Genomic DNA, 17,704 nt, shown 5'->3' on the forward strand with positions numbered 1-17,704 from the left:
ATGTCTACAACACTGTTGTGTAGAATCAGAATATAATGGATTGAGACAAGTAACTAATGTCTACCTTTAAAAGGTTACCTTTATCAATCAAGCTAAAAAATATATCCTCTACATGACAATATTTCATTTCCACAAAACCCAAGACAACGCACCATCAATTACTCTGCCATCCTATCTCTGTCCCAGGTATAACTTTCCAGGCTTTTCCTGCAAAACCGAGCTAGTAATCTGTTCATCTTCTCCTTTATTTCTTCAGGAACTGCTGTTCTATCCAACCTTTCAAGAAGGCTTAAAAAACAAACAGTGATAACAAAAAGAATTCTTTATTTAACTCTTTAAATACTCTTCAGTGCTTACCAATTTAAAAAGACATATAATTGTCATCTAACATCCTCACAGTTATTAATGAAAATACACAAAGTATTTCATTGTTGCTGTAAAACAGGACATCATTCTATCTTTCCCCCTCAAAATGAAACAAATATTCAACTGAATGGTTTTGCCTTTACTCATCATAACTGACAAGTCAATCACCTTTGCCCAGCTTCACGCCTGGATCACTCTTACGCGCTTGTGGTCTTGCCATATTTAAATGTGTCTTCCTGTTTCCTTAAGTCCGCAGGTAAGATTTTTCATTAGTATCTTTTTGACGCTAAGGTCTAATCTTTGATCTTTTAGCAACTTTTTCTTGAATTTCTTTCAAAAGTACTCTGTTCACTCTCACTGCAAAGCTGGAAGTTTCTGTTGCACACACAGATGGCAGTACTCAGGTGCAGACTGCTTTCTTCAGGTGCACATGATGCAGATACAGAAAGTCTTGGACTTTGCCTGGGTTCTGCACACCAGGTACATACATCAGGTCTGGGCAGCCAAGACTGTTTTGATCAGGAGAAGCAAAAAGGTGAGCAGGCTTGGTCTCACCAGCTTTGGCCATTGCACTGTGGGACAGTGAGAGGATTGCAGGGCCACTCTGATGGAACTGTGAAAGGGAAGTATTTGGCAGGGACATCAGGCACCTGACCTCACATCCCAACCAGAAGTCTGGAGACTTGATACCATTGTAGCTGGGCTCCTTCACAGTCAGCACTGACTGGTGGTGCCTGAGCCTGGGAAACCTGCAAAGTCACTGCTGGCTCCAGGCAAGTTTCTGGCTGTAAAAGCACACTGTACAAGCAGCATCAGTTACAGCTCAATTGTTTCTCCACAAAGAAGTATCCAAACACCTTTTTGTTTGCTTACATACTACATCAAAGCTGTATTTCTTTTCCACAAGAGCTCAAGGACTGAACACATCGGACACAGCCCAGGTTCCAGTTTGCAACCAGGGTGGTATGAAGGAGGGTCATGGACTTTCCACACGAGACAGACTTTCCCTAAAGCCCTCAGCTGGGAACTGCAACCAGATGTACGGCCTCTTGACACAGATGCTCAGAGGTTGAGTTCATCTATACCAAAACTGGGATTCAAACAGATCTTCCTGAACAATATAGCACTGTAAACACATGTATGCATTGTAGCAATTGCTACTTCCTCTTCCGCTCTTATCAAAGTGCATTTAGGGATTTGTCAGGGGAGAAAAACCACAAAGCCTTCCTTTATGCAACTTTGGAACTAAAGGCTTTGAGGAAAGATATAACAGAATAATTAAAAAATACATCTTCAGGGTAACTGGTGCTTAGGGAGGCTTAGCATATTCTGGTTTGATCTGGCTGCTGCTACTTAAACTGGTGCTATCAACCTGAGCCAGAGTAACACACATTTCTCCTGCTCTATCAAATTCCTTCCTCACTTGTTAGTTTCTATACCGCATTAGTACAGACTGTGTTAGTTACAAGCTCAAACTTTCAGTTTTCCTTCATTACCACCTGGAGGCAACACAAAATGGTCAGTCAGAAACCTTTTCATAGGAAATTTACAGGTCATCATGGCAGAGATTTAACCCAAAAATCCATGGAAGTCCAGCCAGCAGAAGAGCCATAGTACTAGAAATCAAGCCCTGATCAATTTGCAGAATGAGGGGCAGGCCACTGGAGGAGCCACCAAAGCAAGCAGTGAAAGTGTCAGTGATATAAATGGGCCTGGATAAGCCAACAGAGGGCAAAAGAACTCCAAAGTGTCAAAGATGAGGCCCACCGACATCTACATCAGGGAGAAAGTCATGCCAGCTCTGAAGGAAGAGGACACCAATTCTAGAGAAAGTCTCCTAGATCTCCAATCTTTTCCAGAAAAGCTCAGAGCTGAGTTGCAACTACTCTCGCAATCACAGCTGCAGCTTTACCTCCTGCCCTGGAGCAGAAGGTGGTTGCTGTAAGCAGTTCAACACAAAGGTGCGATAATAGTCATGAAGAAAACTAAGAAAGCACGGCATCACTCGCACTACGTTACAGGCATGAACATTTGTTCACATGCCCTCCAGCTGCTGCTAGTTATTAACACAACTCTATTCACAACAGAGGGATTAGTTGGAGTGAGTTGGCAAAGCTGCTTTGGGATGATGAAAGGCGTAGGCATACCCAGAAGGATTGAGTTTGCCTCATTTCAGCACCATGTCGGTACATTGTGTCAGGAAAGGTGCATCAGGACACCCTTTTGGCACAGGGATAATCAAACAAACAAGTTCATTTCCAGGGCTTGCAGGAGGCAAGTGAACGTAACATCTCAAGGGACAGCTTTGTGAAGGAGGACAAAAATGGAGAAGCTTGGGTGGGGACAAGACCAAAGGCTTTGTGTAGACTCCCCACCGTACAACTCTAATCCCCTTTCCTTCCTATGCTCTCATGCGTTGCCCTGAGCCCACCTCTCCTGCCTCTCCCACCCTTCCCCTGGGAAATCTGCATTCAGCGGATGGTTACACGAACGCTGGTGTCAACAGGCTCGGCAGCACCCACCCTCCCCAGCCCCACCCCCCCCCGGCCCCTGCTTCTTGTGCTGCCACCGCAGCGCTGTGCCAGCCCAACTCTTCAGTGGGAGCAGAGCTCTGTAAATAACTTGGGTCATTCCAGTGACTTCAAGAGAAAAACTAAACTGGAATCATTTCAGTGACCCACTTTAAAGCCCCTATTCAGACAACAGCAGCAGCACAAGGAGACTGCAGGGAGCTACAGTCTGAGAGCAGGCAGCAGCAAATACAGCTTCTCAGCTTGGCCTTGCCAAGCAAGAAAATGTTGGTGTAACTCCATCCTGAACAGAAAGTGAACCTGCTGCTAGAATCAGCCCACTAGACTTCTGAGAGCTTACAAGTGGAAGGGTTCACAAGATCTCTTAAGTCTGACTCCTTGTACCTCACATACTTTAGCTGTGTCTCTTAGCTAACTCTTTCACACTAAGACATTTTTTCAGCCCTTAATCATAGAATCACAGAATGGTTTGGGTTGATGGGGACCTTTAAAGGTCCCTCAGGTCAGGCCCTCTCCAGTTGCTCCAAGGTGATGACCAGTGAACAGCAAGGGAGTGAGCCAGACCCCAAGGCCCTGCTCCCAGCACACTGGAGCTGCCACAGAAGAACAAACTGTTGGGCTCTCCTTTGAGCCTGAGACAAGATGACAAAGTAACTAACCTTCCCTCACCAGTCTGCTCCATCAGCTCTTCTGGAATCCAAAATGGCAGATAACCCATTGCTGCCAGCACTGTAATTCATTGATGATCATGGCTGAAGAACATTTCTGGAAGCATAGCCAAGTCTTCATCTATGTCCTACTCACCAAGCAGGTTTTCAAGAGCAGCACTGTGGTAGCCTTAACACCTCTTACAGTACCCAGGCTCTCTCTCATAACAACCGCTCTGTTGCAACTCCATCCACCTACTGCTTTAGGCTCTTGCTTTGCGGCTTGTTACCCCAAGTCTTTCTTGTCCCTTTCTCCCACATCAGTTTCAATTTTAATCTTTCCTAAGACCTGCTCACTTGGAAGGGCTCTGCGAGGTATTTTGTCTGTGAGGCACATGTACCACACAATCAACATCATCTGCTTTGCATTTATTACAAAAATTCCCAAGACAACAGTACTTCCCCAAGATACCTGTGCATTTACACACTACCAAACCTTGTTACTGCAATACTATAGAAATACATTTTTAGCTCATTCCTTAGGTCTTACTTGTACTTGATATCTCAGGGACTCTGTATATGTTCCATGAAGGTTTGAGAGTCAGGTGGTTTTTATCTCTGCACCAAACCCATTAAAAAGAACGTAAATCCAAAGTGAGCAGCTCATGCTTGAGTGGCTGTTTCACAACCTCCTGAGAGATGACTTTTAAAAAACCCAAAACATTCTACTCCTCAAAAAACAGGTGAGCAGCAAGGGTCACAATTACATTAACCTTCACTGCAAGGATCTTCCACCTGCCCTCTGTCATTAATACTAATTTCTCATAAGCAACTTTCTGAAATAATCTATATGTGGATTTTTCAACAGATTAAAATCTTAACTCTCCAACCAGAGCTGAGATAAAACCCTATGGGCGAAACTCAGTTGTGTGCAAAATCTCTGAGAAGGTCATTTGTAAAATGATTTTGCTTTCTGGACATCTTTCTCAAATTAATCCAAACTCTGACGGCTAACCCTATCGGGCACTGCTGTGAGGGCAAGGCAAACTTCAAAGCAACCTAAATTAGCACAAAAGATTGCAAAAAAGCTAAAAATAAACTTTCACATCGAGAGTAACTCCCAACTCTAACTGCAGTGGCCAAGCTCTACAGTCAACATGAGAGATGCAGAGACCTACGAAAAGGCTGGAAAAGCTTATGAGCTTTGTCATGGAAAAGTGGGCAGAAGGGGAGCTGGGCCAGGAAATAAACCCAATGTGTTTAGAAAGCAGGAACTGTGGTGTTAGCCCACGTTCAAGGAAGTATCACTACCTGGAAAGAAGTAGTACCAGGACTTTGAAAAGAGACCATGTCCCACTAAAAACCTCCAACAGCTTCTGGAATAAAGTACCTCTAATCCTGAAGGTGGCACTAAACCAAAATTGCAGGGCAAAGGGAAGGAATGACAAAAAAGCAAGGATAGGAAAGGCTAAAGGACTATCATTAGGAAGCTGATTGTAAACATGGCAGTGAGTTTCAGAAGCAACCTCTACAACAGAACCGAAGAATCAAAGGAGCTTCTTCTAAAGGCATCAATTCAAATACCACGCGACCCAGGAGATTGCCCTGGCATGGGCTTGGCCAACACAACCGCACATTCCTGCTTCAAGAGTGACGTTATTAGTGAAATGTTAAAACAGGCCAGTCCCTTCTTTCCCTCTTACGAGTTTCTCTTGATCCTGTTGCTTTGTCAGAAAGGCTGAAAAAGAGTCATGTGTTTACTGAAAACCTGCTATTTACTTCTTTGAAAAAGGGGCAAGAGGTATACTGTAACACTATATGAAACAAAAGATTAGGAAATAGTCAAAAGGTAAATGCTTTTTTCTACTCATGTTTGACTTAACAGAGGTCTCCAGAGTTTACAGATTTACTGGAAAGAGGATTCAGTTTCTGGTTCCCGATCTACCTCCCAAGCACAGCCAAATGTATTTGCAATAATTTCTGGCAAAAATATCTAATAAGATTTATTTAGGATGTGGGACATAATCACTTCTACTCCCCCTAGTCTAAAGGTCTCATCTTACCTGTCAAGAGCTGGAGTTAAACGGTAATCTTTGGTTGCTGACAGGATGGCTTTGATCAGATTATCTGGGAAGAAAGGAAGAAGATATTACGAACAAGTTCTCATTTCTAATGGAAATGAAAAACAAAGTGATCTAAAGCATCTGAAGCAGTTACTTGGAGGAACTGAAATAAGGTTCACATCAGCAATAAACACTTAAACTTGCATATTCCTATTTTCTCTGGCCAATGACCTTCACACACTGCCTGCAAAGACATGTTATGTGCCAAATTCTGATGTGGCATGCAAATGCCTTGCACAGAGTGTGACAGGGAACAAACACAGTACAGATTAGGGTAGTGGTTTCATACCCACTTCCCTGAGACTGCAGTTTCACAAATGCTTCAGACATGAAAAAGTCACTGGCAGTTCTTCTTTTCAGACAGGCTTTTATGCAGCTGAGCTGCGTACTGGATGCAGGAACAGAACCAGGTTAAAACTGGTGCTTTTTATTTCCCTGGGTTACTTTTAGTTTAGATTCCATTCTTCAGTCTGGCTTTCTTCAAGGCAGAATGGAATTAAACCATCACAGTTACTTAAAGAAATGCCCACGGAACCACAACCTACACTGATAGCCAGTGAACAGTGCAGCAACCAGATGGTGGAAGTTATGCAAGCGCAGACACACATACAAATTAAGTGAATTAAATTGTACAAGCACAATGATTACACATGAGCAATTATATCGACTATGGAAATTTTTGAGTCTGCTTCCTTCTAGATTTTGTCCTTTGTCCCTCATTTTTCCACCTCTCTCCCTCATAAAGGTCCAAACTCCTTTACCATGACCTGTCCAGGGCCAAGAAGCAGCAATGCTTGGGCTAGTCTGAATTTACAAATGCACCAGTAACTTCAGAATGGCTGTACTGGGTCTGACAAAAAGTCCATCTGCCTCCAAATCCCAACTCTTAACTAACTGTGGCCTTAAGCAGATGCCTAAGAAGAGCATGAGAGCCAAGCAAACAGACATAATATTTCCCTGAAATTCTCTTCTAACATTTAATTGTTTTCAAATCAGGGATTTCACGTGTCAGGTATAGCTTCTATGTATCTTGCAACCCTCAGTGGTTTCTCTCCCATGAGCTCAGAATCCTTCTGGATCCATACGGACCTTCAATCATTTCCCTTTCCTGGTTTTGCGTATGTCTTCCTCGAGCTTCATTTATACTGCTTGTGAACGATTAGTCCCCTTCCACCTCCCTTGGGAGATAATAAATACCTATCATATTCTTCCCTTAAATATATTGGTCACCTAGTCCAAAAGCTGTTAGGAAACAACCCAGCTAAAAGGAATAAATAAGTCTCATTTCTTTACAAAAGATTAAAAGTGACACAGGAACATAAAGACGACTGACATCAAGCGATTGTTTACAGTGAACATAAATAGTTTTCCTAATAAACACTACTTACTGCCATCAGCACAGTTAGGGGACTCCCTTTCAAATAGAGAGTTATGTTCTTATTTATTATGTCCCTTTGCAAAAATTACAGGACAAGGCTGTGGGGCAAACACACAAGCTCGAGGCAGCCCATGTGCCAAACAGCTCTGAACCTGATAACAAGCTAGTGGGACACAAGGCAGACAAACAAAGGTGATAAACAGCAAACTCTGATGGTTACTTCTAGATTTGGAGAAATTTTTGACAGGGCACTACTGACAGCCCTGCCAACCATTACAAGCTGGGAACTGGGATTACTTTCACAAGATTGTATTTGGAGTAGAGTAAGGAAAGAGGAAATTTGTAGGGTAAACCAGCTTTGCTAACAAAATAGTGTTTTTGTTTAATTTTCCTTCATCTGCAGAATTTCTTTTGACACATTGGCAGCAGGCTCCCTCTCCAACAGGAATGCTATTTCCCTAAGTCTGCTGCAACAGCAGTAGGTTGTTGTGACCTCTAATGGCACCATGCCACAGTCCTCTCCTTGGCCTGTCTCATACATTGACTTTTGCTGGACAGTATACATTACCCTGGTTGTTTTCCCACACTCTCAGAAAAGAGACCAAAAGATTGCATGTCAAGGGCTGCAGCCTCCCATCTACCAAGCTCTTCTTATGCCAGGTTTGCTCTACCACCCACAAGTTAACACCTCGCACTACTTGGAGGCCATCCGTGATACGATATTAAAAGGCACATTAAAAGAATGCAGTTGACTAATACACTCAAATAATTATGTTTTTCTCATCCTGCCAGCTAATTAGTAATGCCTTCATAGTGAATGCTCTGGAATGAAATACGACTACTTGTAGGACTGGATATGGCAGAATTTGGGGTGGGGATGCTCCCCATTCCCATCATGCAGAGAGAAAATACAAAAAACCAAACAACAATACAGGACACTCAGTACAGATTATGAATGGCCAAACGGGATATCTCTTTAACAGCCCCCACATGGTGGGGGGTCCAACAACACATGGCACCCAAGAGGTTTGGAAGTTGTACAAATCACAGCGTTATTATTTAAAACTGGTGAATGAAGCTCAATAAAAGACAAAGTACTTCACCACCAAGCGTTGACTTGCAGAAGGAACGAAGATAGCACAGATGCCCTCAGTGCCAGTTCGTCTAGTCTAGCACCCTCATCAGAAGCCAGGAGCAGGAGCCACCAGCACTATCAGGAAAAGCTACCAGCCTGGGCAGGGGAGAGATACTAGAGCTTTTTGATTGAGCTGGAACTCTACTAGAAGATAAGACACTACACTGCTGCTGAGGTGAGCACTTGCATTTGGCGCCTTGCTCACTGGCACCAGGATGGAAGGACAAGACCTCCTTCAGAAGGAGCTTCTGTATCTTCTTGAGGCAAAGTCTGAAAGATCAGCAGATGCTGCTGTGGCTGATCTGCAACCTTCCACAAGACAATGAAGATACCCGCACAGGGAACCACTGGCAGGATCTTTTAGCACAGCTGGGTCAGGGTGGAGGGTCACTTGAAATCAGCACTGCAAAGACTACTGTCACAGACAGCAATCTGCAGGACACAGAACAGTGTTCATCTCCAGACTATAAGTAAAGAAAAGCAGGCACAGGGAAGCAAGTGCAGTATGTAAAGTTAATTGATGGAGCATGCTTTCTTCAGGGTAAGAGAAACAGAAGGGGCGATGAGCGCAGTCTGCATTAGATATCTATGTACTAAGTGATAATGGATGCCAGTACATGTTACAAATGCTACAAAGAAAAATTTCTTCCTGTTTCAAGTAACAGGATTTGTGCTATTTGTAACTGGCTGAATACTGATCTATCACGGACTGAAAGTGAGTTTTGCAGGGATAAAAGAAAGGCCAAGTCTTCAAGACCTGAGCCACTGAGACTGCATACCAGTGTACGTACAACAAGGTCGGTATCCTCATGATCTAGGCAATAATTGACATGTTCTATCTTCATGCAGTAGCTTCTGGGAAGATTAAAAAAAAAAAAATGTTCTAAAGAACAGTGCCAGAAAGGCTACCAACCCAGTTTTGATGTCGCACACATCATCATACACTAAACTTCTACACAACTTCCACTAAACCATTACCTGATTTAGTAACAAATCTGATCAGCAGCAGACCTGGTACGCTGCACCTTGTCCACAGAATCCCTTCAATGGGGTGGGACAGCAGTGGGAACAGCTGGTACCCAGGGCAGCAAGTTTCTCCAGCATATGCATATTCTTAAGGGAGAGGGATAAAGCTCGTGACTGGGACCTACTTGCATTGACCACAGCAAAGAACAAAGACGACAGCAACCCAAAATCAGTGTTTCGGGGGAGCACATTCTGTTCCTGATAACTGTCAGCTTTTCTCCATTCATCCACTGATTTTATTTTCTGGGATTTTTTTAAAAGGCACCAGCTGTATACAGCCCTTGCTTTAACATGAACCCATGCTTAAAGGAAAGATTGTTTTACTAGGGCAACAGCTATGCAAACAATTTGTTTTAATTCCTCCCCCCCCCAGCTGGTTTACCCAGGTTGTGAAGAAACCATGGCATGGATGCAGACACAATGCTAGCCTAGGCACAACTCCTCTCGTGCTTGGCAAGCGACAAGAACAGACATAGTGGTGGGTGTGCTCTGCCTTGTATACCTGTACACCAAGGAGGGGCCTGAGCATACATGTTCCGAGTACTACAAAGGAAAAAAAATCCTTCCTGTTACAAGCAACAGGTATGTGTGCACTCATCTCTTGCTTCCAGGGCTCAGGCACACAGCCAGCTCAGGTGTAACAGAACTCATTAGCTCAGACGCATCCCCATTCAAACAGGTCTCTCATTTTTTGAGGGCCACTTCCAGTCTGTAAAAGTTTCAGCTATTTTTGTTCAACTCAGAACACCAGCAAATCAGCCCAGCAGACATGGGGCAGCACATATGCCCTGAAACATGAACCATGGAGACCACGGTGCAGAGACCCGCAGGGCTTCATGGAAGCTCAGCTCAGACCAAGCAGAACTTATTACCTGCCATTCATTGCTGGCACAGAGGTGGCTCCTGCAGCTCCAGCAGCTCTACATCATTTTTACCCCGGACAAGGAGAGCTGGTAGCACTGCACCATGGCTACCTTGCACTCTGCATGAAATCCTTTGGACATACTAAGCAGGCAGGAACAGAACAGCTTGGCAAACCCATGCACTTCTTCCCTGTCACTCTCCTCCCCTAACCGGTATGGAGAAGAGGTGGATTCATCTTCGAAAAGCATTTAATCTTTGGCCTCTTCCCGGCTGCCAAACAGGCAGCCCGGCAGGTGCTAACTGGCTGCACGTTTTGTGAAATACAAACTTCCCGCTGGAAACCAAATTCAAACATCAAACCTGACTCATTCAGATTCTCCAACAGCCATTCAGCGGCCACAGTTTTGGTAAGCGCTTGAAGGCTGAGTAAACTACTAACAGCAACATTGCTCCCTGTGTACTGTTCCTTCTATTCACCCCCACGAGACTGATGGCAGACTTTACTAATACTAAAGCCTTTCTCCATCAAACACTGATGTTTAAATGGCAATGGCAGTGCCATCATCCTTAGGGCTACAGATGTTAGCTTCTTGGGAGTGGCAGATGTCTGGGCAGCAGCTCAGTGCCAGCCTCCTCCAATAGTTAACTCCAACGGTTCACATCAGAAAGAGCAAATTGCAATGCAGTGGTTCTGCTTACCTGAAACCATCCATACAGTAGGCATAAGAACACAGTGTACATACATTTATTATCTATAGGGAGGAATGTTTGTGCTGTTTAAGCCTAGCTGAAGTGAACTTATTCCAACAGTAAAAACATGTGGCTTTTATACAGCTCCTTCAAGTCAAAGGCTATAAGGTGATACATATACACGCATATATAAACATATATGCATATTCCTGAACTCACCTTCTTGGGTCCTCCATCTGCTCTCCTCATTTCTAAAAGCAGTAAATGTCTTTATACTCTGAGAGGATCAAACTTACTGAAGGCACAAGGCAAGTAAGTGACATAACTAGGAACAGAATAATGCCTCTGACTCCTAGATGAAGAGCCCTCTGCAAAGGTTTTCACCTTCAAGTAGCCCTCTGACTTACATGGTCTTCGCATGGGTCTGCTACCATCCTTTAATGATAAATTAATGGAAACGAACCCCAATATCCTGCATTTTCACCCTCACTTTCTCCCATTTTTAAATAATGAACACATCACCAGGGCAAGCAATCTACCGCAGTTTTCTGCAGCCACAGCTTGTTTATTCTATTTTTTTCTTGTCATGGAGAATTTAGATTACTGGGGAGGAGAGCGGGAGATTACTTAACCCATTCATCTATCAAGCACTATGCACACACTATTACTGTACAAACAAAGCAAGCACATTTTCCTCCTATCTAGAGGAGGAGTTGACTACATTTATCTAAGAATTCTGAGTTATCATGACATATTCTATCTGTTTTGCCTTATAACATCAGAAGATTCAAAAGCAGCTCTGGACTGCATGATTTCTCTGAATACAAGTACATCTTGACTTCAGGTTGACCCTAAAATTTTCAGACATTTGGAAAAACTAAAAGTAAATAGTTAGAAATTAGGCGAGCAGTGACCACACAGTGAGAACCAGCCTAAGTCTCAATTCCAGCCTTTTTCTCTGTTATTTATGTGGAAGAGTGGAGACCTTCACTGTGAATGTCAACAGCACTTAACATTGTTATTTCTAACGCAAAAGCTTCTTGCTTGTACCCTTAAAAAAAAAAGATGGGAGACCTTTCCACAGGGCTTACTGCAGGCATCTCACAGGGTCTACCTTGTGCCTGCCTTGAAAGTAGGCAAATCAGGCTGTTCATGCACTCTCGAGTGGCCAAGAGAAGAGGCTGTCATTTTTCACGTTGTGCATACCAGCCACCTTCCTTAAAAATCAGCAAGTCTACATGCCCTTACTGCCAGCAGCAAGTATTTGAATACCACACGCTAGGCTCAGGGAACCGTGTGCTGCTGCAGTTGTTCACGTCTGCCCGTCGAGCCGCAGTCAGTGCCCATCTCGGCAGCTGGTCACCCAGCCACCCCTTCTGCAGGGCCCCGCGCATCAGCTTCAGCTTTTGAGAATACACTGACTGGAGTGATGTTGATAGACATCCCCGCAGCATGCCAGCAGTCTCCTCTGCATATGGGTCCCTGTCCCATGACAACAGGATGCCACGCATGTGTCAGCTTTGTGGGGAGAGTAAGTGAAACACTACCAATGCTATGGATTAAACAAATCACAGTATTTACAAACAAGCTGTAAGCACAACCCCAGTGCATACTTTGCATACTTTTTTCAATCCCCCCCGCCCCCCCTTTTTTTTTAATACTACCCAAAAGTTCAGCTCTGTATAAAGTTCCTTCGTCCGCATTTTTTCCTTAAGATCTCGCTCCATACAGAATACGAGGATCGATGTTGTACAGAAGGATTTACCACCCTGGTGCCTAGCATGAGGCCATGGACCCAAGTCCCACCACATATTCCATCCCCCAGCTCTCTCCCAGAAATACTGTGTCCAGCTGCAGACACACATCATTATCGTATCTTAGTGAAGCTGGGAAACCAGTGAGTACAACAGGTATCAAAATGAGTCTGAAATTCTCTGCACCACCTCCTTTTATTATTGATTAGCTAACTATATGAGATCTCTGCAGGAGAAAGCAGCTACAAAGACTTCCAGAACTTTGAAGCAAATAACGAACACATGAACTGGCTCTCAAAGACAGTCAAGGCAGTTAACTGCAAACTGCAAGAATCTGTCCCCAAATCACCTCTTATGTGCAAATACAAGAGAATGGTTTCCTTTGGTCATTAGCTGTACCAGATTTAGGTGGTTTACTTGAGATACACCTTACTAACAACAGGACTTAAAACTGCCACTACTTCCAACATCCCAATATTTCCATTACCATTTTAATGGTATTAAGACAAATAGCATATAGTGTTGCACAGATACAATACACAACAGGAAAAAAAAAACCCAAAACTGAAGATGCATGGTACCTCCCTAAGAATTTCAGGAAAACCTGGCATGTATTAAATGTAAGCTCCAGAAAGCCCTTAAGGCCTTTTTTTATAACAAGATATAAATAAAATACATAACATTTGGCCTCTTCATTTACATCGTAGTTTTGGAGCCTTCAGGGATATTTTTTTCCAAGCTTTTCTTCACAACCAAGAGTTTGTTTTTTCAGAGTACAAGCTTAGTTCCCAACATAATCCCAGGGCTTGCAAAGTTGGAACATTAATTAAAAAAAAAATATGCCAAAAAAATGGGCAACATTTTGCAATAACCATGCATTAACCATTTTGATCCAAACTCAAGTTTGATACACAGGAAGCAATAAAACCTGTAGAAACAGGCTAATTCATGCCAAATAAAAATGGTCTTGACAGACTCACAATGTGCTGTCCAAAGACAAGTGGAAAAATAAATGCAGTCTTATACAGTGCTGTTCTTCCCTTTGTTTCTGCATTTCTGAAGCCCCTTCACAAGTGGCCAGGCAATGCCTTCCCAGGCAAAAAAATCAGTAACTACTACAGTGATTTCTAATTCTTCTGACCCTTGCAAAAGCATTAAGACGTAGCACTTCAAAACACAACTGCCAGAGACGACCTGCTCTTCCTTCTAGGAGGTAAAAGGCAGGAATAACATCCATATCTCAATTGCACTTCCAAAAATTCTGGGAAGAACTCCAATACGGAGTCATCCAATTAACCGCAAACTTGGGGGCTGAGATCTCCCTGGGGCACCTTTCCCTTCACAGTGGGTTGGGAGAAAGGCTATTCTTTAAGCACATTCAACAGCAAAGCATCAATTTTGATTGAAGTAAGCAACTGCACTGGAGGGTTGTACTTTCATCAAGAGAGCTCAAGAGTGAGCTGATTTAACTTCAAAATTCACAGTATAACTTCCTTCAGAGGCTTTATTCAGTAATGAAAAGCTGATTCTCTACCTCTTCTGAAGCTTTTAATTTTTCCCCCCTTCAAACCTCTCATTTAATTTCCTGAGGTTATAAAATCAGCTAGATTCCCCGGGGAAACAGCAACGTTTTTACAGCTATATTCCCATGTGATAATTGCAACTATTACCAATTTTGGTCAAATGTAAAATTCTAGTGAAAACTAGTTCAGAAATCTGCCTCAAACTCAAGAAGAAACAACAGTCTAGTGTTAGTAACTATTCTGAACACAGCTAACAGCTATACACGCTTGTGCTTCTTGCTTATTTGTTAAAGGAAGAACATGCGAAGAACAAAAAAATGCTCACAGTAGGAAAATCATCTGTACAACAGAGTACAGCTAACAAAATAAGGACAAAGTTAGAGAATTAAAGTGGAAAAGGAACACCTCATTGTCAAGCAGACCCAGTCAAATGTAGGGAATGTGTGTCTGCATGTGATACTCCAGCCTTTATAAAGAGCTGGAAGAGCAGGTCAGAAAAGACCTACTTTTCTGATAGTTTTTCTTTGGGTCAGTTGTAAATTTCAGTTGTGATGCCCAAGTGAGTATGTTTTCTCACAGATAAAGTATTGCTTATGCCAAGAAAGTTGATGTGGAAGAAAAAGCTATGCAAGAAAAGAACATGCATGAAGAGACGAGATCTTCTCCCAATAACATTTTGATATGCCATCTTCGGCATGCCTGAAAACTCAACATTTTCACTGAAGATGAATGACCTCTCCCCCATGAGACTGATGAAACCACTGCTACGCAGCACTGAACCACGGTTCTTCCCAGAAGCACTAACACAGAAGAAAACATCCAAATAAAACCAAGTACAAGAACAATTAACCATTGCACAATACATCTCATTAGCACTGGTGCTCTGGGTAAAGAACTAATTCCGTTGCCACCAAATGTGTCACCAATTCCAGATGCCCCTCTATCAGATGAAAATATGAAGTCTCCTGGCCATTAGTACACACTACATTTGATAAAACTGTAGCACTTCAAACATGTTCTTAATATCCTTTTATCACCATGGGGAAAAATTGCTTCCTAGATTCCTGGTGGGAGGCAAATTCTGAGGTAGTGACAAGACAGTCACTCCCTAAGAAATAAGTATCACCTTCAAAGACAAACTGCATTAGGGCCAACAAAGCAGCCCCTCTGCTTAAAGCAGTCTAGCAGGCACAAAGGTAGAAGCGAAGACCTGTAATTACTGCTAAGCAATGACACAATTACTGACTAAATGCATGGAAGAGGTATTACATGGATCACGTCTGTTTAGTTTTTTAGTGTGTGCCGTGCCATATGTTTTCACTTAAGTTCAATAAAAAAACTGCACCAACTCTGCCGTCCTCATTACACAGAGAATGCCAGATACTAGCTACTCTTTCTTAAGAAAGCCTTTTATATTCTTTAAGCCACATGTACTGAGAAATTCTATTAATAGTCAGGTATTTCTCCAGTCTTGTTTGTTGCCCTTCTCCAAGTAACTCTTTCCTTTTGCTTTAGCTACAGAGGTAAATTTGGGGAGGAGGCCCTCTGGGATTAATAATCTCACTAAACTATAAACAATGTTTCCATTGCTTATTCATTGACCATTTAGCCCCAAAAGCAATGCACATGCCAGAGGATCTCTGCAACAGTATGGACAGCATGTGCGTATTCATACCTCCGTACGTTACACTTTTCTAGCTCTGGTAGAAAAGTGTGCAAATACAAAAGAAGTTTCAATTTCAAAAAACAGTTTCCATGTAACTCATTTAAGAGCCTGAGATTTCTCCTTGCTCTTCACTGAAAAAGCTGCAAGAGCAGGCTTGGTGGGTGCTAGGAAAGAATTCCTACAAGCAAATTAGGCCCTGACAAATGGTGAAACATGGGAGGCACTCCAACATCCCAGTTAATGCCGAAACAATAGCCTGGGACACGGGAGAGTGCTTGGCAGCCTGAGCTGTCCCCCAGAGGACATCTTGGCATTTGTAGCTTTTAGAGTTCCAACTTCTTGTTACAGTTTGATCTTCTCCACAACTCTTCAAGTTGTCTAATTTCACCACGTTCCTGAACAACACCCCTCGCTTTGGCTATATACACACCAATAAACAAACCGGCAGCGGGGCACGGGCTCACACTGTCCTACACGAGCCCATACCACTAAAGCGTTAGCACAGTCCCCGATGGTTTTCACCAGGACCAACTAATATTCTCCTCTCCAATTCTCACGCACTCAGAGGGTCACAGGCTAACACCGGCCAGTGACCTTTCCCGATAGGAAGCCCGGATAGAGCCACCCTTTTGCTGGGGGGGCGGGGAGGGAGTTAACCTGTTTGAACAATGAGCCTGGCTGCCTGCGGGACCTGAGGACAACCGTTTCATTTAACTGAGATGGAGGCGTCATTTCCAGGTGCTGACAGGGGCACACCCCATTTGTAGACTCTGTCAAGTCACACGGTGGGAGACAACAAGCTCAACGTGGCACTAACAGTCTCATTTTTAAGAGTAAGTGCAGTCAAGTATGACACTGACCTGTTTGACAACATGGTCATTCCTTATCGTTTAAAAAATCCTCATTCAGATTCTGAAAGGCAACCTTATATGTTTATAGCCAGCGGCAGAATTCACTGGGTGAAACCTAGAACCACTGTTACACAAAAGGCCATCTAGATATTGGTAGTGACACTTTGTGGTGCCAAAACCTAATGTACTCACACCTCTTCAGAAATATGACATACCTGTTTCTTTCCCTGTTCACACAGAGAAAGCAAGAGTTCCCACAAAGGCCTACAGACACCGGCAATGAGTGCAATGAGACCTTCAATCTGCTGTATCAGCTGCAAAACTCCTGACATCAGCTCCACTTTTATCCCAGGCTGCCGGGGTATTGGGATCAAGCAATTCGGATCAATCCCTGGTCCAGAACTTTGGTGAACAGAGGCAGAGTCAACAAGTACAACATGTACTAAAACTCTGCCCATTTAAGACGGGTTAAGGAAAAGATACAACTGCTCCTCATAAACTCCTCTTCATCTACTTCCAATACCTTGCAGAGGGCTCTTGGAAGACCACTGTTCAAAAAGAGCTTGCACAAGGCCTCCTACTGTGTGCCTCTTCTCAGAAAATCCTGTTCATAAAGCAGTAAGGTCACCACCTGCTTACTCACGTGTTTGTTTCATTTAGCAGACAAGTAATGACTAAGGCAGTTAACTAGTGATAGCAGCAGTTTCCAGTCTGACATGAGATGTGCATTGTTCCTACTGCAATAGTCCATTTCAGAACCAGCATCATTTGGGGGAAAGTCAAAAAACGTTCATATTAAGAACCATATTCACCTTAAGGACTCATACACACAAATGCTCTTGGAGAGAGTGGAGCACTCTGGTCATAAAATCCCCTTGCGCAGGCTAATGGCCAAATCAGAAAATGACCAATGGAGAAAAGAAGCGCGCATTCTTTCATGAAGGCACACTGTTAAGCTTTTTATATTATAATGAGTACTTCTTAGCATCTGGAGATGGGAGACTGCCTTTACAATCCAATTCTTTTTGAAGAAAATTAAGATCCCTGATGAACTGTGTCAAAATGATCAGCATATTGCCTTCTCCTTGATATGATCACCGTCCTGTCCTGAGAATTTCTGAGCCATTTCTACTTTTTTACATATAATTTA

General features: G+C 43.1%; 1 protein-coding gene across 6 annotated transcripts in view; it reads right to left on the reverse strand.

Annotated features, from left to right (window-relative positions):
- The window catches only part of ST3GAL3 (ST3 beta-galactoside alpha-2,3-sialyltransferase 3), a 183,973-nt gene that overhangs the window by 53,000 nt on the left and 113,269 nt on the right, over positions 1-17,704 (reverse strand). For all 6 annotated transcript variants that reach the window (XM_037404127.1, XM_037404130.1, XM_037404128.1 and 3 more), the window contains one exon: positions 5,608-5,671. In XM_037404127.1, coding sequence (XP_037260024.1) covers positions 5,608-5,671 — 64 coding nt within the window. The remainder of the gene's footprint in view (positions 1-5,607; positions 5,672-17,704) is intronic.

This window comes from Falco rusticolus, chromosome 11 (genome assembly GCF_015220075.1).
Source record: "Falco rusticolus isolate bFalRus1 chromosome 11, bFalRus1.pri, whole genome shotgun sequence".
In the NCBI taxonomy this organism is placed as follows: domain Eukaryota; kingdom Metazoa; phylum Chordata; class Aves; order Falconiformes; family Falconidae; genus Falco; species Falco rusticolus.